The sequence below is a fragment of the Opisthocomus hoazin genome, chromosome 32 (genome assembly GCF_030867145.1).
Source record: "Opisthocomus hoazin isolate bOpiHoa1 chromosome 32, bOpiHoa1.hap1, whole genome shotgun sequence".
NCBI lineage: Eukaryota > Metazoa > Chordata > Aves > Opisthocomiformes > Opisthocomidae > Opisthocomus > Opisthocomus hoazin.
The window spans coordinates 1948165-1971786 of record NC_134445.1 but is presented as its reverse complement, the minus strand read 5'-3'; the positions used below and the strand labels follow the sequence as shown (position 1 = coordinate 1971786).

General features: G+C 66.0%; 3 protein-coding genes and 2 non-coding genes across 9 annotated transcripts; all 5 read left to right on the top strand.

Annotated features, from left to right (window-relative positions):
- The first annotated feature begins 47 nt into the window (after positions 1-47).
- NACA (nascent polypeptide associated complex subunit alpha) lies at positions 48-10711 on the top strand. 4 transcript variants are annotated; one of them, XM_075445801.1, is made up of 10 exons: positions 48-142; positions 594-665; positions 3065-3112; positions 3851-7117; positions 8589-8674; positions 8790-8867; positions 9353-9499; positions 9780-9908; positions 10255-10377; positions 10580-10711. In XM_075445801.1, exons 2-10 carry the CDS (start codon positions 596-598, stop codon positions 10592-10594), a joined length of 3963 nt encoding a protein of 1320 aa, XP_075301916.1. In that variant the 5' UTR covers positions 48-142; positions 594-595; the 3' UTR covers positions 10595-10711. The 4 variants fall into 4 exon arrangements, with proteins under 4 accessions (XP_075301916.1, XP_075301918.1, XP_075301919.1 ...); XM_075445803.1 differs by lacking the exon at positions 3851-7117; XM_075445804.1 differs by lacking the exons at positions 3065-3112; positions 3851-7117.
- A 955-nt stretch (positions 10712-11666) lies between these two features.
- Positions 11667-19508, top strand: PTGES3 (prostaglandin E synthase 3). 2 transcript variants are annotated; one of them, XM_075445787.1, is made up of 8 exons: positions 11667-11863; positions 16261-16374; positions 16538-16607; positions 16879-16977; positions 17191-17280; positions 17734-17796; positions 18184-18208; positions 18731-19508. In XM_075445787.1, coding segments are annotated over exons 1-8 (483 nt in total). In that variant the 5' UTR covers positions 11667-11861; the 3' UTR covers positions 18751-19508. The 2 variants fall into 2 exon arrangements, with proteins under 2 accessions (XP_075301902.1, XP_075301901.1); XM_075445786.1 differs by lacking the exon at positions 11667-11863 and adding an exon at positions 12185-12300.
- A 355-nt stretch (positions 19509-19863) lies between these two features.
- ATP5F1B (ATP synthase F1 subunit beta) lies at positions 19864-23226 on the top strand. Its single transcript, XM_075445785.1, has 10 exons — positions 19864-20014; positions 20529-20711; positions 21049-21223; positions 21365-21486; positions 21752-21936; positions 22019-22177; positions 22276-22398; positions 22480-22692; positions 22765-22966; positions 23053-23226. Exons 1-10 carry the CDS (start codon positions 19879-19881, stop codon positions 23148-23150), a joined length of 1596 nt encoding a protein of 531 aa, XP_075301900.1. The 5' UTR covers positions 19864-19878; the 3' UTR covers positions 23151-23226.
- On the top strand, positions 20757-20828 carry LOC142365214 (small nucleolar RNA SNORD59). The gene has a single exon (XR_012766401.1). It is a non-coding gene; the product is annotated as a small nucleolar RNA SNORD59 (small nucleolar RNA).
- LOC142365213 (small nucleolar RNA SNORD59) lies at positions 21609-21682 on the top strand. The gene has a single exon (XR_012766400.1). It is a non-coding gene; the product is annotated as a small nucleolar RNA SNORD59 (small nucleolar RNA).
- Positions 23227-23622: the final 396 nt, after the last annotated feature.

The window sequence follows — 23622 nt, the reverse complement described above, 5'->3', positions numbered from 1 at the left end:
GCCCGGAACGGCGGAGGGCGGCTGGCGGGGCGGGCGGGCCGGCGCGCTGCCCCCTGCCCCGGAAGTGCTCGTCTTCCCGGAAGTCGCGCTTCCAGGCTCTCGGTCTCTTTCTGCCGCCATCTTGGGCCCTGCTCCCCGCACAGTGAGTCCAGGCGCCGCCATCCGCCGCCATCCGCCGCCGCGGGGGCTGCCCGCCGCTCGGGGGCCGCGGCCGAGCCGGGAGGGGGGCGGGAGGGCGCCGGCGGCCCGGCCGAGGCCGTCGCTGGGGCCACGGTCGCGCCCGGCAGGGCCGAGAAGGGCGGCGGGGACGGCCCCGCGCACCGGGCAGGGTCCGCCCGCTCCGGGGGGCGAGGGACGGCCGGGGGAGGCCGGCGCGGCGGGGGGAGCGCCGTTGGCAGCGGGGGCGGGAGCGGGGCCCGCCGGTGCCGCCCGGGAGGCTGAGCCGGCCTCGCAGGCTGCCGGTCCCGGCGGCGCGCGGTGTCGCTGGGCAGCGGCCTGGCCAGTGGCTTTGGGAAGGGTGCGGTACCGGCGCTCGCCCCGGGGCCGTCCGGAGCCCCGGCGAGCCCGGGCCTGTCGGTTCTCCCTCTCCGCAGAAATGCCCGGCGAGGCCACAGAAACCGTCCCGGCCACGGAGCAGGAGCTGCCGCAGCCGCAGGCTGAGACAGGTGAGGCCGGGGCGGGGGGGGAGCGCCGCGGGCCCCGGGGCGAGGCCGCCGGCCCGAGCCTGTCGCGCTGCCCTGGGGTTTCGGGGGGAGCTGCTCGGTGGCGCGGGGCCCCTCTTCTCAGCCGCTGCCGGGAGCCGTCCGCGCCCGTCCGGCAGCTTCACACCCAGGCGCGGTCGGTGGTCCCTGTGGGGAGCCTGGCTCGTGGCCCCCTGTGCCCCAAAACCCTGGGAGAGCCGCGTCAGCCGCCCCCCACGTGTGCGGCCCCCGGGGGTGGGAGTGCTGGAGCAGGAGAGCGGCGGTAACCGGGCCGGGTCTGGCCGTGTGGTGCCTGTGATGGCCGGGGATGCGCACAAAGGTCAGTGGTGCCTTGGCGCTCTGGGGCTGCTCAGTGCACAGACGGTGTGTGGCTCCGTTGGGACGTCGCAGCAGGGCCGGGGAGCGTCGCTGCACTGGGCCCACACCGTCCGGGCGGCTTGGAAACAGCAGGGCAGGGAGCATGGGCGCTGTGCCCGTCATGGGGCAGGGCCGGGCTGCAGCCTGCGCTGGGCCCTGCTGCGCCGCCCGGCTCCCTCGCAGCTGGCCCTGCACGCCAGCCGCCCAGTGCTCTGCCCGGGTCTGTGGCTGGATTTGGGGACGGTCGGGAGGTGGTGGCTGAAGGGGACCCTGTGCCTGGTGGGACTGTGGGATGGCTGCGTGGCCCAGGGTCTCTTTCCAGGCATAGCTGGGGTTCCTGTGGTGGGGCCGCTTCCCAGCGGTCCCCCCTCTTCCTGGGACGGTTTTTGTCTCGGTCTTGGGCAACAACTCATGCCCTTTCTCCTCCCAGAGTTCTGCTGCTTTTGAGTCTCTGACAACTTCGTGGAGCGGACCGTGGGCAATGTGTGCCGAGGAGCAAATGCTGTTACAGCAGCAGCCCCCGGCCCTGGGGTGTGACATGGGCGGCTGCCGAGACCGGAGCAGCGGTGGGGCCTTGCTGGAGCCCTCGGGCCAGGCTGTGGGCGGAGGGCGGGGGCGAGGGGTGTGTGTGAGGGCTGTCGTGTTTATCCCCTCTCTGCTGAGCCGGCTGTTCCGAGATCCGGCAGCACAGGGGGAGCTGGGGGTGCTGGCATGGGGTTAGCAGTCACCCCAGGGGTGGGAGTTGTCAGGCAGGTTCCTCTGACGTTCTCCTTTGGAGGTTGGTCGGTCCCTGAAAAGCTGGTGAGGTTGGGCAGAGTGTACAGGGCGTCAGCTCTCGGGTGCGGGCAGCCACGCCACGGGAGGCTCTGCAGCCCGGTTCGTTTAAGCATCCCTTAAAAATTATATCTGATTTCTGAGAGTCCTGTGTCTCCTGTTGCTTTGCGGAGGTGGCCACAGGAGAGGTGGGGCTGTCAGCAGAGAAGTGGTGAATCGGAAATATCGTGCTTATCGCAGGAACGTCCTCAAACGGTGCTGGTGGAGACGGAGAAGGAACAGGGGAGCTGGCAGGGATGAACAAGCCATCCAGAGAAGGCCTGGGTCTGCGCAGCCTGTTCCGGGGAGGGCTCGGGACCAGCTCGGTGCTTGGCAGGGGTTGTTGCTCCTCTTGGAGGTGCCAGTAGATTCCCTAGAGCAGGGAATGTCCTGGCGCCCACTGCCACGAGGCACTGATGTCTGGCACTCGTTGGGCGGCTGCCCAGCTCCAGGCTGGTGCCCGGCACCTCCCGCTGCCCCGCGTTTTAGGGTACACTGGGGAAATGGGGCATTAGCAACATCTGAGCCACTGCTCTGGGGACAGAGAAAGGGGCGTCAGGCCCAGGGGAGGCTGCGGTGGGTTCCCTGTGCGTTACTGCTCCGGACGACGGAGGCAAGGCCTGGACCCTGCCCTCGCCCTGGGGGCGGCTGGGCAGGGCAGCGGAGACGTGGGCAGGGCCGGTGCTGCGGTGGGTCGCTGGGTGACCCGTGCAGAGCTGGACATGGGTGCCGCAGCGCGAGCCGGTGCCCCCGCAGAAGCGGAAGATCTGTTGCTCCCTTGGCGTGACGGGGTCTCTGTGAAACAGATTGTGAGGGCTTTCTCCCCAGCAGCTGGTCTGGCTGCGCTCTGTTGCCGTCCCTCCCGGCAGACGTGCCGGGACGTGCTGCTGCTGCTGGGTTCAGGTTGACGCCAAAGGGCAGGCGGGTGGCCGGGCCGGTTCTGCTGTCCCAGCCGGCAGCAGTGCTGGTTCCGCTGGTCAGACCAGCGCTGCCCTGCCCGGCTCTCACAGCCTCTTCCCTTTGCCTTTGATCGCCGGTTGCCGTTGCTGTTCGGAATGGCGTTCGGAGCAGCCGGGCTCCCTCCCAGCTCTCTCGGCGCTGGCTGGAGGCGGGCAGGCGCCGGGCGAGCTGGATGGCGAGCGCTGCCGGTCAGCGGGACTTGTCTTAATAAACTGCTGTTCTCTGCCGTTCAGCTCCAGCTGCCCTTCCTCCCGCAGCCCCTGCTCCTGCCGCAGCACCAGGTACTCCGGCCTCCTCGTTAACCCCGCGTGTGCCGCGTTAACCACTGTGCTGTTCCGCGTGGTTGCAGTTACGTTAACCCTAACAGCTTGCGCAGGGGAGCGCGGGTCCGAGCGCTCCTCAGCAGTGACGCATGCCAGTGTGTTGCATTCAATTGTTCCTCCCTGTGCTTGGGGTGTCCTCGTCACCCCCTGCTCCCGTCCGCCCGGGATGCAATTCCCAGGCTCGGGGCAGCGCTGGGGCTCTGGCCGGGCCTCCAGGGCTCCAAGCAGGTTGTGGCAACCCCTTCGGCAGGGAGGAGCCGAGGGCAGAGCTGGTGGCCAAGCCTGGCCCCTGCGTTGGCCCCGTCAGGGTCCTGCCGTGCCCAGCCTGCAGGGGCTTCCTGGCATTTCGGGTGGCACCTCCTGCCCCGCCGTGCCAGGGCTGCGCCGCAGCCGCTCTGGGCGAGGAGACCTGGGGTGGCATTGCTGATCCCGGCATTGGGTTTTTCCTTCGGTCACTTGCGCCCGTCAGCTAGCTCAGACGCTGGCACAGCGCGCTCTGCGGAATCGGTGCCGGTTTCTAGAGGCAGACAAACATCCCGTGCTGCGCTGGCCCTGGCCGGCCGGGCAGATGTTCCTCTGCTGCTCTAGAAGCCTTGCACGAAGGCCGGGGGGAAGGCCAGGGCCTGGATGGGCAGGCTGCCTTCTCCCGGCCTCCCCTCCGCTCTCTCACGGGTTCACTCTGTTTCTCTCCTGTAGCTGCTCTTCACGCTGCTCAGTCCCCACCTCTGACTCCATCTCCAGGCCCCGCAGGCCAGGCTCTCCTGGGGGTGCCCCCCAGCCCTGCTGCAGCTCTTCCTGCTCCCGCAGCCCCCCCAGCCCCCCTTTCCCCCGCTGTGGTCCCAGCTGCAGCCATCCCCGTGTTTTCAGTCCCCCCCAAGCTCCCTGCCCCAACTCTGCAGGTCCCAGTTACCACTTCCCCTCCTCCGGTTCTGCAGGCCCCGATGGCTCCTGCAGCCCCAGGATCTCCAGGGCCTGCCCCAGTTAGCCCAGTGTCTCCAGGACTCCCGGCCCCAGTTTCTCCTGCCCTGGCTGCTGCTCCCACTGCAGTGATGGTGGCCCCTCCCATGAGCCCTGGGGCTCCCCCCACAGCTCTCCCCTCTCCTCTGAAAGCTGCCCCTCTGAGCCCCACCGGAGCTGCGGCCCAGACCCCTCTGCCGGCCCCCCCGGCAGCCCCCGCTCCTTCCCGGGGTCCTGGGGCAGCCCCGGCTGCGCTCCCACCGACCCCCTTCCTTCCCCTTGCGGCGTATCCCCTGCCTGTGGCCCCTGCTCACCTGCCTGCTCCCCCTGCGTCTCCCGGGGCCACGGCTTGTCCCCAGAGCCCCGGCTCTCCCCCTCTTCCCCCAGCAGCCCATCTCTGTCCTGCCATGGCTCCAGTGGCTCCTGGCAGCCCTGTCTCTGCCCCGCTGGCGTCTGCTCCGGCCCCTCCCCTGCTCCCCCTTACTCCCCCCCAGCCCCCGGCTGTGGACGGGGCCATCTCCCCACCTGGCTGCCCGGCTGCCCCCCTGGTGCTACCAGGGATGTCTCCTGGGAGTCCTGCTGCCGCACCAACAGGCCCAGTGCCTGGTGTTCCAGTCTCTCCACTGGTTCCAGGTGCTCCTGCTGCCAAGACCTGTCCCACAGGCCCTGCCCCTGTAGCTCCAGCTGCGGCAGACCCCGTCCATCCCTCCGTGGCTGGGACAGCTCCTGTGAGCCCAGACCCTCGGGCAGCGCCTGCCGCTGCGGCAGCTCCCATTGCTCCTGCCCTGTCCAAAGCCTCTCCGGGAGCTGCCCTGTCTCCCCCAGGGCCACCGGCACCAGCAGGTCCCAGTGCTGCACCAGCAGCAGCCACGGCTGCTTTGGCCAGAGCAGCTCCAGTGAGCGCTGTTGTCTCACCGGCAGCTCCGGTGCCTGCTGCCCCCTTGGCCGCTGCCAGCTCCCTGCCTGTCACACCGGCGGTAGCAGCTCCAGCTGCCCCTCCTGTGGTCAAAGCGGCTCCTGCGAGCCCTGTCTCTGCCCCTGCCACCTCCCCACCTGTCACACCGGCTCCTGCAGCTCCAGCCACCCCTCCTGCAGCCAAAGCGGCTCCTGCGAGCCCTGTCTCTGCCCCTGCCAGCTCCCCGCCTGTCACACCGGCTCCTGCAGCTCCAGCCACCTCTCCTGCAGCCAAAGTGGCTCCTGCAAGCCCAGTCGCTGCCCCCTCTGCCCCTGCTGCACCGGCTCCTGCAGCTCCAGCCACCCCTCCTGTGGCCAAAGTGGCTCCCATGAGCCCTGCTGCTGCCCCTGCCACCTCCCCACCTGTCACACCGGTGGTGGCAGCTCCAGCCACCTCTCCTGCAGCCAAAGCGGCTGCTGCGAGCCCAGTCGCTGCCCCATCTGCTCCTTCTGCTCCTGCTGCACCGGCTCCGGCAGCTCCAGCCACCCCTCCTGTAACCAAAGCGGCTCCTGCGAGTCCAGTCGCTGCCCCTGCCAGCTCCCCACCTGTCACACCGGTAGTGGCAACTCCAGCCACCTCTCCTGCAGCCAAAGCGGCTCCTGCGAGCCCGGTTGCTGCCCCCTCTGCCCCTGCTGCACCGGCTCCTGCAGCTCCAGCCACCCCTCCAGCGGCCAGAGCGGCTCCTGTGAGCCCAGTCACTGCCCCATCTGCTCCCTCCATCCCTGCCACAGCAGCTCCACCAGCTCCATCTTCACCTCCTGTGAGCCCTGCCACTGCCCCTGCCAGCTCCCCGCCTGTCACATTGGCGGTGCCAGCTCTCCCAGCTCTGGCTGCCCCTCCTGGGGCCAAAACAGCTCCTGCGAGCCCGGGCACTACCCCAGCTTGTCCCACTGCCCCTGGTGCACCAGCTCCACCAGCTCCATCTTCCCCTCCTGTGGCTACATCGCCTCCTGTGAGTCCTGCCACTGTCCCTGCCAGCTCCCTGCCAGTCACACCGGCGGTGGCAGCTCCAGCTGCGGCTCCCGTGAGCCCTGGCACAGCCCTGTCTGCCCCCTCTGTCCCTGCCACAGCAGCTCCGGCAGCTCCAGCCACCCCTGCTGTGGCCAAAGCAGCTCCTGTGAGCCCTGCCGCTGCCCCTGCCAGCTCCCCGCCTGTCACACCAGCGGTGGCAGCTCCAGCCACCGCTCCTGCAGCCAAAGCGGCTCCCGTGAGCCCGGTCACTGCCCCATCTACTCCCTCCGTCCCTGCCACAGCAGCTCCACCGGTTCCGGCTGCCCCTTCTGCAGCCAAAGCGGCTCCCGTGAGCCGGGTCACTGTCCCCTCTGCCCCCTCTGTCTCTGCCACAGCAGCCCTGGCAGCTCCACCGGCTCCGGCTGCCCCTCCCGCAGCCAAAGCGGCTCCCAAGAGCCCTGTTGCTGCTCCCTCGGCTCCTGCCACACCAGCTCCGCCAGCTGCAGCTGCCCCCCCTGCAGCCAAAAAGCCTGCCAAGAGCAGCCTTGTCGCTGCCCCGGTGCCAGCGGCTCCGCCGGCTCCAGCCACCCCCGCTGCGGCCAAGGCACCTCCCAAGAGCCCCCCTGCAGCCGCGCCAGCTCCTGTGGCTCCGCCAGCTCCAGCTACCCCCCCGGCAGCCAGAGCGGCTCCTGAGAGCCCCACAGCCCCGGGGTTTCCTGGTGCCCCCCCAAAGCCATCGGCCGATGGCGCTCCCCAGAAAGCAGACGCTGGCCTTCCTGGCTCTGCCCCGGCGGGTAACCTTCCCCCACCTGCCTCTTCTGCCCCGAGTGCTCCCCCGGTGAAGAAGCAGACCCCTCCTGGTAAGGCTGCCAAGCTGGCCACTCGCCCACCCCCTTCCAAACCCCCCTCGAGAGCCCCGGCCCCTGTCAGCACTGCCAACGATGACGACGACGACCTGCCGCCTCTGATCCCCCCCGAGCTGCCCGTTGCCGAGCCGCCGGTGCAGCCCATCCTGGTGGACCTCTCTCCCCGAGCAGCCGCGGCCCCCGCTGAGGCCCCTGCTCCCCCGGCTAAGCAGCCTGTCCTGAGGAACGACAAGGGTACTTGCCGCCTTGGTTTGCCGTGTGCATGGAGTGTCACTGCCTGCCCACTGGATACTAACCCGCAGCCGGGCCCTGGGCGCCCCGGCGTCGCGTGGTGTGTCGGTCTAGGCAGCCTGTCCGTGGAGGTGCCGCAGCGGAGCCTGGCCTGAGCCGTGCTGGCGCGAGCTGATGCTGCCCAAGCCGCCAGGGAGCAGGGAGGGCAGATGCCCCACGGCCAGGGGACCGGCAGGTCAGGGCTCGGCAGGGTCTGGTGCCGGCGGGTCGGCATCACTAACACGTGCTCTTGGGCACAGCGCACGGTGTGGCTTGTGGGATGGGCGCTGTGGCCGCTGCCTGAGCTGGCTTCACGCAGAGGCTCTGGGGAGCGCTGCCACGCGCCCGTACCCGGCTGTGTGTCTGGCGTCCACCGTGGTTCTCCCGTGTCCATCCGCCAGCGGAGGGGAGCTGCGGGCCACGCTGGGGCCGAAGCAGGTCTCGCCCCGCGCGCCAGGGAAGCTCCTTTGCCTGCCTGAACTGTTGGGATCGCCTGGTGCACGCCGACAGCCTGCAGAGAGCTGTGCCGAGGGCTCCTGCGTGCCCAGTGTGGCCGTGGGCACGGAGGCCCTCTCCAGGGAAGGAAACGGGACTGAACTCAGGTAATGGCTGCACGAGGGGGGTCGTGGTCACTGCCCGGCCTTCTCTAGGGCTCGAGACACCCGGCTCTGCTTCGCTCCCTCCCGCGTGGTCGGACACGGCTGTGCCGTGGTTCGCAAACTAGTTGCAGCACTGCAGCAGCGGTGCAGGAGCTGGCAGCCCTCTGAGCCTCCCCGGCTCCGGCAGCTCCCAGGACTTGGCACAGGCCAGCCTGAGCGTCCAAAGACGCCGGTCCCTGCCGGGGGTTCCAGGTGATGGCGGGTCGTCCCCTGCAGTGAAGGCACGGAAAGGTGCAGCAGCCCCGAGGACTCGGTGGATTGGGTCTCGTTTCTGTGCCGTGCCTGAGCTCCTGCAACCCGGCTTCGCTGCTGCCGGAGCAGGTTGGAGGGAAGCGAGGGGGTCCCCGTCGGTGCGGGCTGCTGACTCGAGCTGGGCAGCCACACTGGCCAGCGCCGTGCCTCACGCCGAGGGAGCGGCTCCGGCCTGGGCTGTGTCCCAGGGGCTCGGCGTTGCGGAGCGAGCCTCGTGGCACCGGCAGTGCTCTGGTACTGGGCAGCAGGGGGCCCAGCCTGGGCCAGCCCCTGGTGCAGGTTCTCCCCGGTGCTGTTGGGAGCTGCCACCGTGGTGAGGCTGCTGTGAAGGGGCTCTTGTGCCAGGCGCTGCTGCAGGCGTTGAGGCTGCGGGGAGAGCTCCTTCCACCAGGTACTGCTTAACCACGCTGGCTGGGAGCTGTGTCAGTAGCGAAGGCTGCACCGAAGCAGCGTGGTTCTTTGATCCTGCTGTGTCCCCTGGACCTAGCTGAGCTGGAAAGGGTGACGCGTGTTTGCTTCTGTAGGGTCCGGAACAGAGTCTGACAGTGATGAATCCGTACCAGAGCTCGAAGAGCAAGACTCCACACAGGCCACGACGCAGCAGGCACAGGTAGGGCAGGCGGCACACGCCGGCCACGTCCCTGCGCCCAGCAGTGCCCGAGCGGGATCCCTGCATGGGCTGTCCGCTCATCCTCACGCGTCCTTCTCCTTTCCTCTCCTTGCAGCTTGCAGCAGCAGCTGAAATAGATGAAGAACCCGTTAGCAAAGCGAAACAGAGCCGGAGTGAAAAGAAAGCACGGAAGGTGAGGTGGGACGGTGGAGGACCAAGTCTGTGTGCGGTGGACGGCTGAGCTTTGCCTGGGGGTCTGGCACGGCATCGCTGAGCGCTGGGGTGTTCCCCCCATGACCCCTGTTCGGGGGAGCGGCTGCAGCTCCCCACCTCCCGCTTCTGTTCGGGAGCTGAGAGAGGTTTGTGTCACCACTGCCCCGTCAGCCCCTGGGCAGGGGGATGCCCCTGCCACGGGCAGAAGCCTTGCGCTCGGAGGGGCTTGAGGTCACGCTGCGCATCTCGCCAGTCCTGCCACTGGAGAGTTCCCCCCGGGCTCCCAGCGCGGTCGGGCTGACGGCCCGGAGTGCGTCTCTGCAGCAGTCAGATGCACATCGTCGTTCGCCTTAGCGCACCGATCGCTGGACCCAGCTCTCTGGAGAGCAGATCACATCTTTTCACGGGCTGGGCTGTCGCAGTAACTCTGACTCTCCTTGCTTACCTTTCCCTCGTATTTTCCAGGCAATGTCTAAACTGGGCCTTCGCCAGGTGACAGGAGTAACCAGAGTCACCATCCGGAAGTCCAAGAACATTCTCTTCGTCATCACAAAGCCAGACGTGTACAAGAGCCCAGCGTCAGACACCTACATAGTCTTTGGCGAAGCGAAGGTGAGCCGACGGCGTAGCCTCTGGCAGGCGTGTCAGTCCGCGCTCGCGGCAGGCCGCTGAGCCTGTGTGCCGTGGCTGCCGCCGGCCGGCCCCAGCTGCTGCGCAACCCCGATGCGGGGGGCTGTGGGCAGGCCCAGGTCCGCGCCGAGGGCCGGCTTCCGGGCTGGGCTGTGCAGCAGAGCGGCTCGAGGTGCTGGCACGGCTGCGGCGCTCGGAGCCTGGGTGGTGACGCCCTGTGCTGTGCAGGGCTGGTCTCACCTACGCTGCTTCCCTCCTCCAGATCGAAGACCTGTCCCAGCAGGCCCAGCTGGCAGCTGCCGAGAAGTTCAAGGTGCAAGGAGAAGCTGTTTCAAACATCCAAGAAAACACACAGACCCCCACCGTGCAGGAGGAGAGCGAGGAAGAAGAGGTACGCCTTCGCCAGCCTCTCCACAGTGCTGGGCACTTCGCTGCGGACCTGAGCTGGCCGCAGGGCATCCGCAGTTCGTGTGAGGAGCTGTGGGTTTCTTTCCCTCATCCGCGTCTTCGCCGTGACAGCAAAGGGGGAGCGCAGGGTCCTTGCCCTGGAGGGTCTGGTGCTGGGCACTGCCAGGGTCTGTCCCCTGGGCCGCGCCATGCCCGGTCTTGCCTCCCAGCTCCCGTCGGTGTGGCCTCAGTGGGAGCCACCCCAGCCCAGACAACCCCATTTTCCCCTGCCAGACGCGGCGCAAACTGTGCGTCGGGCTGGCCCGAACCCCTGGCTCTGTCTCCCTTAGGTTGACGAAACCGGTGTCGAGGTGAAAGACATTGAGCTGGTGATGTCGCAGGCAAACGTGTCCCGAGCGAAGGCAGTCCGCGCCCTGAAGAACAACAGTAACGACATTGTAAACGCCATAATGGTGAGTGCCGGCCTGGCCGGGCGGGAGGCTTGCGGCGGGCCGACGTGCAGGGCGCAGCTCCCCGCTGCCGCGCGTGGGGTGGGGGGACGTTCCTCCCGTCTGCAGCCGTGGTACCGGACCCCTCCGTGCGCCGGAGGCCAGGCTGCGGGGCTCGGTGCTGCCGGCAGGGCTGGCTCCTGAGGCGTCCGTCTTCTCTCCGCAGGAGTTGACGATGTAGCTGCCAGAGGGAGGAGCCTTTTTTGGTGTTCCAGAGAAGAGTAAAATGCAACTAAATTTAAAATTTGTACTATTTCTATCAATTAATAAAAGTTGTGGCTTATTGTTGGTGAAAACAGTTTCTGCTCCGTGGTGGCTTTGCTGCCCTCCCCTCGCTGGTGGCCGAGGCCCCAGGGTGGAGCCTTCCTCCCCGGGGAGATCTCGGCCCGATATCCCCGTCCCGTCCCGCCCGTTCCCTCGCTTCCTTCCTCTGCAAGGCCGGCTGGACGCGAGCCCCCACGGTGGCCCCTCCGCAAGCCCAGGCCTCTCGCTCCTCGTGGCCGGGGGTCCCAGTCTCTGCCACGGGGCATCGCCTCCCCCCGCCCCGGGGTCCCCTCCGTGGCCGTGGGCTTCGAAGGGAGCCCTTCCGAGGGCTATGGGGTCCGAAGGGAGCCCGAGCCCATCCTGACTCGGCCCCGCCGGTTCGACCTCCTGCTCCGCCGGGCTGGAGGGGCCGCGGGCAGCCTCTGCTCGCCCGGGAAGCGGCTGTGGAGGGCTCCGATGCCTGTGGCCCCGCGGCTGCCCCTGTGCCGAGGCTGGAGCCGGGGAAATGGGCGGCTGCTGCCGGCCAGCAGCGCGTATTCCCCGCGCTGCCATGACGGGGGCTTGGGGCAGCTCCTTAGGGCTGACGAGCGACATGGCGGCGGGGCGGCCGGCGCCGAGGGAGTGATGGGCTGGGGGCCCGGGGACGCCGCAGCCGGTGCCGGTGCCGCGGCAGAGCTCGGCGGGCCGGGACCGCGGGCACCGCGCCGGGCCGGCGGTCGGGTCGGGCCATGTCGGGGGCCGGGCGGGGGGTCGGGTCGGACCGGATCGGGCCGGGCCGGGGGCTGCGCCGCGGCCTCTGACGGTCCCGGCCTGCCCCGTCGCCACGGCAACCGCCGGCCCCGTCCCTGCGCGCCGGGTCGCACCGCGCCTGCGCGGCGAGAAGCTGCTAGAAGGGAGGAGGGAGCGGGCGGCACCTGCGCGGGCGGGGCGGGCGGCTCCGCGCGTCCTTGGCCGCCGGCGGAGGCCGCGCATGCGCAGCGCGGCGGCGGGAGGCGGCGCGGCGGGTATTTTGCTGCGTCACCAGCGCTGGGCGCCGCCGCTGCCGAGCGCGCGGGGCATTGTGGGAGCGAGGCCGCGTTGAGCCCCGAGCCCGCCGGAGCCACGGCCCTGCCTGCCCGCGCCGGACCCCGAGCAGGGCCCCCCCGCGCCCCCCGCCGCGACAGCCGGAGCCGCCGCCGTTCGCCATGTGAGGCCCGCGCGTGGGGAGCGGCGGGGGCGCGCGGCGCGGCCCGGCCCCGGGAGGCCCTGGCGGGCGCTGCCCCGGGAGCCCGCGCTGGGCCGCGGGGGTGGGCCGGGCCGCGCCGGGGGCGGGCGGAGGGGGCGCGGGCTCGCGGCGGGCCGGACCGCGTGGTGACCTTGGCCGCCCGGCGGGGCCTGCCCCGGTTCCCGCCCGGCGGGGGCAGCGGGCCGGCGGCTGCGGAGCGCCCGGGCTCGGCGCTGGGAGCCGCGCCGGGCCGGCCCGTTCGTGCCCCGCGCGGAAGCGAACGGGGCTGCCAGCTCCCGCCCCGCCGCGGGCCGGGCAACGGAATGAATGGGGCGGCGGGGGTTCCGGGACGGGGCGGCGGGCCTGGCTCGGTGGGCTGGGGGCGCTACCGGAGCGGCCGAGCCTGCGGACGGGTGCCGGTGAGTGCGGCCTGCTACCGGGGGCGGGGGTCTCGGTACGGCCGCGCCGCGCGCGAGGGGTCGGCCGGGGCGAAGGCGGCTCCGGGGAGCGCGGGAGAGCCCCCCGCGGTGGCGGGGCTGCAGACCCGGCCCGGGGCCGAGCCGCGCGGTTTCCTCCAGGACGCCGCGCTGGGCAGCTCCAATTAGCTGGCTCCGTTAATTCTGGGGAGGCCACTTCGGCGCCCTGGAAGCGGCGCGAGCTGCGCGTGGCGGCTCCATCGACGCGAGCGTTCCCCAGCAATGCCCAGGAAGAGGAGCTGGACTGCGCAGCGAGACCTGGCTGTTAGCGGGGAGGCGACGCTGCCGCTGCCGTTCTGCGCTGCCGTGCCCTGCGCTGAAGGCGGGAGCGCTTCTTCGAGAGAAACAGCCGCTGCGGTTTCTGCCCCCTCGTCCCCGGCGAGGCGTTTGCCTCGGCTCGGCTCGCCTGGCACTGGACTGCGGGGCTGCCTCATCGTAACGTGACTGAAAGCGAGAAGGACGTCATGAAGTTGGAGTTTTTCATTTAATGTCCATAGAATACGTCATCTTGAAACTACGGGGCTGCTACGTCCCGCTTGCAATTCTCTGTCCTTATAGTCTGAGACTGGGGGGGGGGGGGGGGGGGGGAAAAAAAGCCTTTCCAAGGTACATAAGTGAAAGCAAAACTAATTATGTAAAACAGGTTTCTTAGTGCTGTCTGGGGGTGAGAATCTTGTTCAGCAGATGACTTCAGCAGTGTCCTCAAACGGTGAGGAGCGTTAGGATGCTGTCCAGGAAACAAAGCCGAGCTCCCGAGGCACGATCTGCGGCGTGGTCGAGGAAGCATGAGGACGGGTTTGGAACCTTCTTGAACCACACTGAGCCACCAGCAGCAAGACTTGAGATTCAGTGCGAGTGCGCAGCGTGAGAGGCTGCCTCTGCGCCTGCGGTTGAGGCGGAGACCGGGGCATCAGCACCAGAGCTGCGGCTCCGGCGTCGTGGCAGCCCCGCACGGAGCCGTGAGGGCTCTGGGGCGAAGCCGAGCTGCACGTCGCCCATCAGCAGGAAACTGCTGCTGTGAAGCTTCTAGAACCTGTCCCGCATGCTGTTGTGATGGTTGTCTTCTGAATACAATGACTGGAAGAGACCGATGCAGTGCGTGGTGGCCGTGCCCCTTCAGGAAGTCACCAAAACGTGCGGGTGGCAGCAAATGGAGAAATCCTTGCCAAAGGGGGAAGACGCGCAGGTCCCTGCACTGTGTGCTGCTCCAAGCCTGCTGTGGTTTGGTGCCACACGAGATGTAGCATGTGTAATTTAACTTCTCTATTTCGGAGAAATCTAAATCCCATTAGGACGTGGGGATGATGCGTGGCCAAAGCACATGGTGGGCTGACACTGGTGCAGGAGGCTGAGGTCCCCTGGGATCGGTGTGGTTGAGCAAGAAGGAGGAAATGTTAGGCTCTCTGTGTAGCAAGCAGCTACGCTTGGAAGTGCTGGCTGTGTTTCTCAGTGCCTGTGAGAAAAAAGAAAATGTGCTGTGGGTGTAGGAGAAGCAGCTCTCTGAACGGCTCGAGGCATGTGCACCCTCCGCCGTTGGCTTCCATGTGTGCAGTTGTCTCCTGGGAATCGCCGGGTAGGGAGGCAACGCAAACCAGCTGCGACTTCCGTCTCGTCCCAGCTGTGGTTGGCAGTTCCAGCGTATCCTGCCTTACTGGTTTAAATGGTAAGTCCTGACTGTCGCACTTGACGGAACGCCAAAGGACGGTTTCCATCCTCCCTTTGGGAGGAGGAGAGATTTGAAAAACAGATAAAAAGAATGAGAGGCAACTCCAGCACAGCGTTAATTACAGTAGGCACCTTCAGGGCGGTAAGTACTGCGTATCGGGGGAGGTTTAGTGTTAGAAAGAGCAATTATGTTCTAGGAAGTTCTTTGGTCTCGTCCGTTCCTGTCTGTCTCTCGGGTGCACACGAGGTTTCCTTTGGCTCAGGACCATTCAGTGGGACGTTTGGAGGGCTGAGGACAGGCTGTTGATGCCTTGAAACCGCTGATCTTGGCAAAGATACTGAGGTCATGGCCAGCCCAAAGCTTTGCAACTGAGGAATGCGTGCAGCTCCCTGGGAAGGCTGGAGATATCTCCATTGACATTGAAGATGTTTGTGCCGTGTTGACGCTATTCAGCAGGAGCCCCGGCATCATCGTGCGCAGAGACTGAGATTTCTGTTCTGAGAACAGCGTGTTTGAGGGATGTCCCAAGCTCCACGCTCTAGGATTTCTGCCTTCCAGCAGCGTGAGCAGTGGCTGCTGCGCAGCGCCCAAATGCAGGGAGACGCAGGGGGAACAGAGCAGGTTGTTCCTCATCATCTTTTTTTCCTGTTGGAGTCTTTCATTCCGTATTAGAAGAGGAAACCTGCGTCTGATAAGGAATGAAAAATGCCGTAGTAAGAATATTACTACTCTGCTATTGTAAGAATATTACTACTCTGCTATTGTTGTACTTCACCTGAATAAGTAGGTGCCTTAGCATGTCCTAAAAATGCTACTGAAAGGGAAGGCGTTGGGTTTTCACCCAGTTGGAACAGTGTCTTGCTTGAAATTGAGCTTGTATTCAGACCTCACTTGCTTTTTGTACTCTTGGAAGTTAAATGCTCTGTTCTGGCCTCCGATCGGACGTTTCTGTGCTTACAATGGGTGCTGATGCTGGAAGAGGCCATCGTGGCCACTTCTGCTGCTGCACTGGCCTTGCCTTGAGCTGGCACCAGCGTGTGTGCAGCTGAACTGCTCAGCACTCGGAGCACTGACGGAGCTCAGAGCTGGCCAGTCTGGGTTTCATCCCGCAGATGTGCGGGCAGTTGTGCTGGGAGCAGGACCGGAGCAAGCGGGGCGCGTGGTGCAGCGCTCAGCAAGTGACTTTACTGCATGTGTGCAGTTCCTTATTGAGAATTGCATCGGCTGGTGATCCGGTGAGTCAAAACCTGTCCTGGAAGCTCAGCAGTGGTCACCCTAAGAAAGGTTCTGCAGCTGTTGCTCCTTCATCAGGTTATCATGCTGTAGTGCTTAGAGTGAACGCTGAGACTGGGAGTGTGAAGTGGAAGCCTCTCTGTCACGTACGGATAGGGACGTTCGCTTTCCGTGTGTCTGCGTGTGCTTTAGCAGCTGTAGTGTAGTTGCAATAAATATCACGAGAAGTGATCATTCAGCTCGGAGCACTTCAGTCTGACTCAGGGCAGGTCTTTGGGGCCGTCTCTGCAGGGGTTTAGCTGTGAGATCCCAGCTTCGATCCTGCGCCTCTGGGAGACAGGCGAAGCGCGAGACGCTCCCGTGGCCGCCTGTGCCTTGGCAACAGCCGCTCGCGCTGGGTGGTGTTTGCTTTCTCCTGGAATGCAGCCGGGCGGTTGTGGGCTTGGTCGGCGTTGCCAGGAGAATAGCTGGAAGTGGCAGGGAGCTGGCGGCCGAGGCGTGCCGAACCGGGGTCACTCACACCAGCCGATGGCACACGGCTGTGCTCGAGCGTTGCGGGCGAGCTGTTGCTGTAGAGCTGCAGACGCACAGGAGTTGGTCGGGAGTCCTGCCGCGTTTTCTGGTGCCCTGGACAGGCCGTTGCTTGTGTTGCGGTGGTTGTGGAAGGGCAGAAGGACACCACAGAGCATGGGAGTTGGAGACTGCATGTAGAAGGTTGTAGCAGAACGTCAGAACAGCGGTTCTTTAGCTCTCGTACCTGTACTGACTTCAGCCTTACTCATAGCATATTTGTTGAACGGTCCGTTGTTTGATAGTATCGGTGTCCAAGAAAGTGGGCTCTTCAGTGGTTGTGCTTTGGGGAAGTACCTGCTCCAGCTGTGTATCAGGAGAAACGTAAGGAAAGCCGATGTCGGGTTGACTGGCGGCGTGGAAGGGCGAGCTTTTTGATACTGGTGAAAGGTACAAAACTCGATTTGAGCTTCTCCGAAATGCTCTGTTCACAGGCAGCCTGCTTCTGCGAAGTGGTACGACCGAAGGGACTACGTCTTTATTGAATTTTGTGTTGAAGACAGTAAAGATGTTAATGTAAATTTTGAAAAATCCAAACTTACATTCAGGTGAGTAACTTGGGCCCGCACAAAGCTGAGAGGCTGGGGGGGGTACGGAAAGGCTGCCCTGGTGAGGTGGTGCTTTGCTTAAAGCAGCAAGTTCTGTTCCTGAGGCATGGTTGTTCTTTAAGGCACTTCCTGCTAAACACAATCATTTGTTTTCTCTCAACAGTTGTCTTGGAGGAAGTGATAACTTTAAACATTTAAACGAAATCGACCTTTTTAATAATATTGATCCAAATGTAAGTATCCTCTTGACTCTCCTCTTGCTGTCTGCTTGGTGCTGTATCCTGAAAAGCGCTGTCTGTTCTTGTGGCTGCGTGCAGTGCTGTGGGCAGACCGTTCCTCAGACCGTGAGAGCTGCTTAAACTCAGATCGTGAGAGCATCTCTGGACGGTGTTTTTCAGGACAAGGAATAGGTTGATAACCTGAGACAAATGAGCGCGTTGTAAGCGGTTCCTGGTGAAGTTCATGGCGATTGTACCGACAGATACTTGCTCTTGTCTTTTTCAGGAGTCAAAGCATAAAAGAACAGACAGATCTATCTTGTGTTGTTTACGAAAAGGAGAATCTGGTCAGGCATGGCCACGGTTAACAAAAGAGAGGGCAAAGGTGGGTCTGGGCTCCGTGGTGGGTAGCAGAACCTGTTGCCTTCCCCGGTTTTTAATTTTGTTTAGTATTTGGGTCATCTTTAAGTTACATAGCAGTTAATGGGTCACCTACTGTGCCTCTGGTGAGAGCAGCAGTTCTTACTAGCCTTCCTTTTCTAACAGTAACAGCTTGTTACTGGCTTGTCCTGAAGTAACTCCTTGTGTTGATGTGCAGCTCAACTGGCTCAGTGTGGACTTCAACAACTGGAAAGACTGGGAGGATGACTCAGACGAAGACATGTCCAATTTTGATCGCTTTTCTGAGGTACGGGGAGTACCTGGGGGGGTCTGGGTGTCTTTCTGGGCCGCGTGTAGGCCAGCAGGGACTGGTGGCTGCAGGAAGAGTCGTCTTCCTCGGCGTCCCTCAGGCTGCGGCTGCTTTCCTGGCTGCTGGTCTCGGCCGTTTTGCTGAGGCGCAGCCGTTGCCGGCTTCAGCCCATGCTGTGGGCTGTCAGCACGGCAGTGAGACGACTGTCCCGTTGTAAGATGCCAGCACTAACTCAGCGCGCTGGTTGTCTTGCGAGGCAATTCCTTTACATGGTTTTTGCGTGCTCGCCCTGTAATTTCTGCATAGGTGCAGCTGATTCGTCGAAGCTGCTGGTGGCTGTTGGCTGTAACCATTTTAAGCTATTCTTAGATGATTACAGTGCTCCCCTAGCTCATGTAGAGAGGGCAGCTGGCTTCCCCCTGTAATGTGGCTGTTGTCTCTCTGGCACAGATGATGAACAACATGGGTGGAGATGACGACGTAGACTTGCCAGAAGTAGATGGGGCAGATGATGTGAGTACTTTGTTTGCCGTAGGTGCGGGCATCGCTGCTTGCTGCCATCAAACTTGCATTCCCGCCTCAGCATGTGATGTCATCTGGCGAAAGTCGCCTTCTCCCCGCCGGCAGCGGTGCAGAGGGTGGTGGGTGCTGGTGCTTGCCGTGCCCAGACAGCTCGGCGTTGCCCACCTCTGCAGCGGGCGCTGGGCATCGCGGCTCGGGGGGCTCTGGCCACTGAGGCTGAGTGGAGCATGTCTGGTGGAGCCCAGAGTTGTTCGGCGTACGGGCTCTGACGGGGAGCACGCTTGCTGCTGGACTTTGGAACCGGCACCTAGTTTGCTGGGTTAGCAGTGGTAGAGAGAAAAGTCTGCTCCAGTTAATGTTGGTTTTCTTTCTTTCCAGGACTCACCAGACAGTGACGATGAAAGTAAGTTGGTGGTGGTGGTGGTTTCTGCACATGGTTCGGCACTGCAAGGGCTTGCTGGACGCTCCCAGCTGAGCGCGAGCCGTGAGCAGAGCCAGCAGATGTTCTGTCCTATCCGTCTCGCTAATCCCGGCTGCGAGCTAATGCTGGCGCCTGCCCGCACAGCGGGAGACGGCGTAATCTAGCGCCAGGCTTTCCACACTGGCACAAAATGCCTGTGTGACCTCCCCCGCCAGCTGGAGCCCGGAGGAGGCTTCTGCTTGCAGAGGAGCAGCCTGCATGCGGGGCATCGGCGTCTGGGGCTGGCTCTGCCGGGGCAACCCCTGCGCTTGCGGCGGGGGCTTTACCAGGATCTTCCTTGCACAGAGCCGGGGTGAGGTCAGGCCCTGAACTGCCCCGTGCCCACCTTGGCTGGGGCTGGATCTTCCTACTCGTGTCCCTTGTGACGCAGCTGGGCTCCTGGGTGGTGGTTAAAAAACACCCAAACCAAACCCAACCTGCTAATGCTCTTCTCTTTCTCTCTAGAAATGCCAGATCTGGAGTAAGGAAAACTGTTGTCTTCAGGGTTTGGGGAAAGAACTTCATCACAGCATTTCATAATTGAGATAAGAATTCCTGAGTTGATAGCCCGACAGGGAGATCCTGCATCCTTTAACCCATTTTCAGTCCATTTTCAATAGCTTCACTGAGGGTCGGTGTGTACCATTGCACGGGGTGGTCGTAAGCCACGAGAGGCAACAACGTTCTGCATGAGCCCTTCTCCAGACTTCCAAAACAAACCAGCCCCCCCGCCGACTGAGGTGTAGGCAGCCGATACCCCACGGTCGCAATAAAGTTCCCAGAGTCTCCTTGCCTCGTAGCAGATGTAATTACCATGGGAGAGCCCCGAACTTGCACCAAGGGGTAAATGAGCATTGTTTTTGGGGTAAATGAGCATTGTTTTACCCCCTCTGCGGCCCGCAATTCTGTATTTGTACCGGGAACAAGATGGCGGAGCCCCGGCTGCTGGTGCTGCGTGGTGCCAGCGTCGGGGCTCTTCCCCTCTCGTGTCTGCTGAAAAGGACCCTGCTCCCTCGCTGGGTGTTCTGTGCCCGTGGCTGGAGCCGCCCCCGCTCCCATTCGACCCCAAAGCTTCGTGCCCCTCGCCTGGCCGGTGCTGCTGCCGTTGCCCCTGGGCCCAGACCCTTGCAGGCCCCGGGTGCGTGCGGGCAGCCTCAGCTGGGCGGGAACCCTCGGTTTGTGTTCAGAGCTGCGGGGATTTTTTTTAATGTCTGCATTCTTTCTAATAAACTGTTGAAGACTCCCTGGCTCTCCTTCCGCCGGGCCCCGGTGCTGCGCCCGCCGGGGGGGGGGGGGGGGGGGGCACCGGGAGGGCGCGGCCCAAGGACAACCGCGGGCACGTGCGCCGCGGCTTCCGGCGCCGCTCGGTTGGGCCCCGCCCTTTCCCCACCGGTCCCGCGCTATCAATTGGTGGGCTTCCTTGACGGATAGAGCCCCGGCCTAATCGCGAGGGGGCGGAAAAGGGGCGCCGAGGCAAGTCCGGCCAATGGGAGCACTAATACGGAGGGCGCGGCGCCCAATGGGCGCGCGCGGCGGCGGGTGACGCACCCTGCGGTCCCGCCCCGCAGGGGCCGTGTGCGGCGGGCCGGGCGCGGGACTCAGTCGGCGCCGCCATGTTGGGGCTCGCGGGTCGCTGCTCGGCCGCCGCAGCCGCCGCCCGCCCGGTGCTGAGCCGCGGGGCCGGGCCGGGCCGCGACCTCCTGCCGCTGCTCCTCAGCCGCGGGGCAGGCCCCGCCGCCGCCGGGGCGCGTGAGTGCGGGGAGGCCGCGGGGTCACCTTGAGGCCTGCCCGGGCGGGGGCTGCGGTCGGGGCCCTGGTGGCGGGACGGGGTGGGCCGGGCTGCGCCACGCGGACAGGGCGAGGGGACGACCCGCGCCACCGGGGCGGGGTGGGGCTGCGGGGGGTCCCGGTGCAGCGAGGAGGTGCGGGGGTCTGGGGTGGGTCGAGGGCTGCAGAGGCTCCCGGGTGCAACGGCGGGGGGGTCCCGGGGGTCCTGGGTGCAGCGGGGGGGGGCCCGGGGCTGCTGAGTGCAACGGGGAGTGGTCCTGGGAGTCCCGGTCTAACGGGGAGTGGTCTTGGGGCTCCCGGTCTAACTGGGGGGGGTCCTGGGGGTCCCGGCTGCACTGGAGGGGGGTCCCGGGCGCAATGGCCGGGGTTCTGGGGGCACGGGGGTCCCGGGGGAGCCCCAGCCCCGCACCCCGGCGTGGGCGGGAGCCCGGAGCTGCCCCTTCCCGTCCGACCTTGACTCGCTGCTCTCCCCCAGGCCGGGACTATGCGGCCCAGCCAGCCCCTGCCGCCAAGGCCAGCTCCAGCCCCGGCCGCATCGTGGCTGTCATCGGGGCGGTGGTGGACGTGCAGTTCGACGAGGGGCTGCCCCCCATCCTGAACGCCCTCGAGGTGCAGGGCCGGGAGACGCGGCTGGTGCTGGAGGTGGCTCAGCACCTGGGTGAGAGTCTGCCGCAGCGCGGGCTGCGGCACGGGGAGGGGTCCTCCTGCGGTGATGAGTCGAGATGACTTTCGTTCTCCTGAGCTTGCTGAAGCCATGGATTTCAATCTGAGGAGGAGGAAAATGGCTGCCAGAGGGCTGTGGCCTGCGGGGCTGCAGTCTGAGCGTGGCCCAGGCTCGGTTTTTCTCTCTGCGGTTCGGTTGCTGGGTGCTGCTGCTGCTCTCAGCCCCCCCTGCCAAAAACCGTTCCCTTGGCAGGGCCTGGGGAAGCCACCAGCAGCTGTCCCCAGGGTCGGCTCGAGGGCACTGCCCTGACGCTGTCCTTGGGCCTTGGCAGGGGAGAACACGGTGCGCACGATCGCCATGGACGGGACGGAAGGCCTGGTGAGAGGACAGAAGGTGCTGGACTCCGGCGCGCCCATCCGCATCCCCGTCGGCCCTGAGACCCTGGGCAGGATCATGAACGTCATCGGGGAGCCCATCGACGAGAGGGGCCCCATCACGACTAAGCAGTGAGTGCCGAGATGGGCATTGTGGGGGCTCGAGGTGGGGGCACAGGCGCTGGAGGGGCAGACGTGCACGGTCGGGGGTGCCAGGAGCCTGGGCTCGGGGCTTGGTGCGGCTGCTCAGCGCCCCTCCCCCTCTCGCTGCAGGTTTGCTGCTATCCACGCCGAAGCCCCCGAGTTTGTGGAGATGAGCGTTGAGCAGGAGATCCTGGTGACGGGGATCAAGGTGGTGGACCTGCTGGCTCCCTACGCCAAGGGCGGCAAGATCGGTACGCTGGCCCCAGAGGAGCGGGGTGTCTGGGGAGGGGGCAGCCTGCCAGCCCCGCTGAGCAGCGCCGGGGGCTCGCACCGTGCCCCCGAGGGCGCAGGACCCCTCCTGCTGCAGCCGTTTCCTTCGCTGATGAGCAACCGTTTGACTTTCGTTCTCCTGAGCTTGCTGAAGCAACGCTTATCCATCTGAGGAGGAAAGGGGCGAGGGCAGCGCGGGGGCAGCTGCGGGGGCTTGGGGTCGAGCGGGATTCCCTTCCCTCCCAGGTTTGTTTGGGGGTGCTGGCGTTGGCAAGACGGTGCTGATCATGGAGCTGATCAACAACGTGGCGAAAGCCCACGGCGGTTACTCGGTGTTCGCCGGTGTCGGGGAGCGAACCCGTGAGGGCAACGACTTGTACCACGAGATGATCGAGTCCGGGGTCATCAACCTGAAAGACGCCACGTCCAAGGTGCGCGGGGTCTGCCATGGGGGCCGGCTGGGGTCCCGGCCACGCCGGGGTGCCGGTGCCGATGCCCTGGTCCTGCCCGCAGGTCGCCCTGGTCTACGGGCAGATGAACGAGCCCCCAGGCGCCCGCGCCAGAGTCGCGCTCACGGGGCTGACGGTGGCCGAGTACTTCCGGGACCAGGAGGGCCAGGACGTGCTGCTCTTCATCGACAACATCTTCCGCTTCACCCAGGCCGGCTCCGAGGTCTGCACTCGCCGCCGGGGCCGGCCGGGCTGTGCTCTGCAGGGGGTGCCCACAGCCCCCGCCCCGCACGTCCCCTCACGGGTGCCGTTCCCGCGCAGGTGTCGGCCCTGCTGGGCAGGATCCCCTCCGCCGTGGGCTACCAGCCCACGCTGGCCACCGACATGGGCACCATGCAGGAGCGCATCACCACCACGCGCAAGGGCTCCATCACCTCGGTGCAGGTGAGCGTGGGCGCTGGCCCCGCGGTGCTGGTGACGCCGCGGCGCCGGGCTCGGGCCCACCGTCCCCTCCCGCCTGCGCAGGCCATCTACGTGCCAGCCGACGACCTGACCGACCCAGCCCCTGCCACCACCTTCGCCCACCTGGATGCCACCACGGTGCTGTCGCGCGCCATCGCCGAGCTGGGCATCTACCCGGCCGTGGACCCGCTGGACTCCACCTCCCGCATCATGGACCCCAACATCGTGGGCCCCGAGCACTACGACGTGGCCCGCGGCGTGCAGAAGATCCTGCAGGTGGGGGTGGGGGGCAGACCCCGGGGCTGGGGGGGCTGGGGGCCCGGCCGCTGACCCCCGCCCTGCCTGCAGGACTACAAGTCACTGCAGGACATCATCGCCATCCTGGGCATGGACGAGCTGTCGGAGGAGGACAAGCTGACAGTGGCGCGGGCGCGCAAGATCCAGCGCTTCCTCTCGCAGCCCTTCCAGGTGGCCGAGGTCTTCACCGGGCATGTGGGCAAGCTGGTGCCGCTGAAGGAGACCATCAAGGGCTTCAGGCAGATCCTGGCGGGTGAGGGGCCCGGGGGGCGAGGGGGGGGCCCGGGCCGGGCTGCGCTCTGCACCCAGCTCCCCCTCTAACGCAGCGTCTCCCCCCAGGTGACTACGACCACCTCCCCGAGCAGGCCTTCTACATGGTGGGGCCCATCGAGGAGGCCGTGGCCAAGGCCGAGAAGCTGGCGGAGGAGCACGCCTGAGGGGCCCGGCCCCGCCGCCCCGGCCGCCCCCCCCCCCCCCGTATTTAACGTTTCCAATAAAACAGCGGTGAAAACACGGCGGGGCCCGCGTGCTGCGGCGGGGGGGGGGGGGGGCGCGGAGCCCCCGGGGCTTCGTGGTGCGGCGGGGGGGGGGGGGCACGGGGACGGGCGGGGCTTGAGGCAGGCTCGGCCCGGGGGGGTCTCCGGGAGCTGGGAGGGGCGGGGCTGGCGGGGGGCGGGCGCCGGTTCCGTTGTAGCTCCCCGTGTGGTTTCGCCCCCCCCCCCCCCCGCTCCGCCATTTCCCGGCCGCTGCGGCTTTGTCCGCGGGGTCCCGGGGGGCCGCACCTGCCCGCCGCGCCCGGGGCACCGAGACCCCCGCGGGGGCCGGGCCGGGCCGCTCCGCCGGGGTCCCGCCACGGCTGCGGCCGGGGGGCGCGCGCGGGCCCAGTGCGGGGGTGCCGCCGGCCCCTGC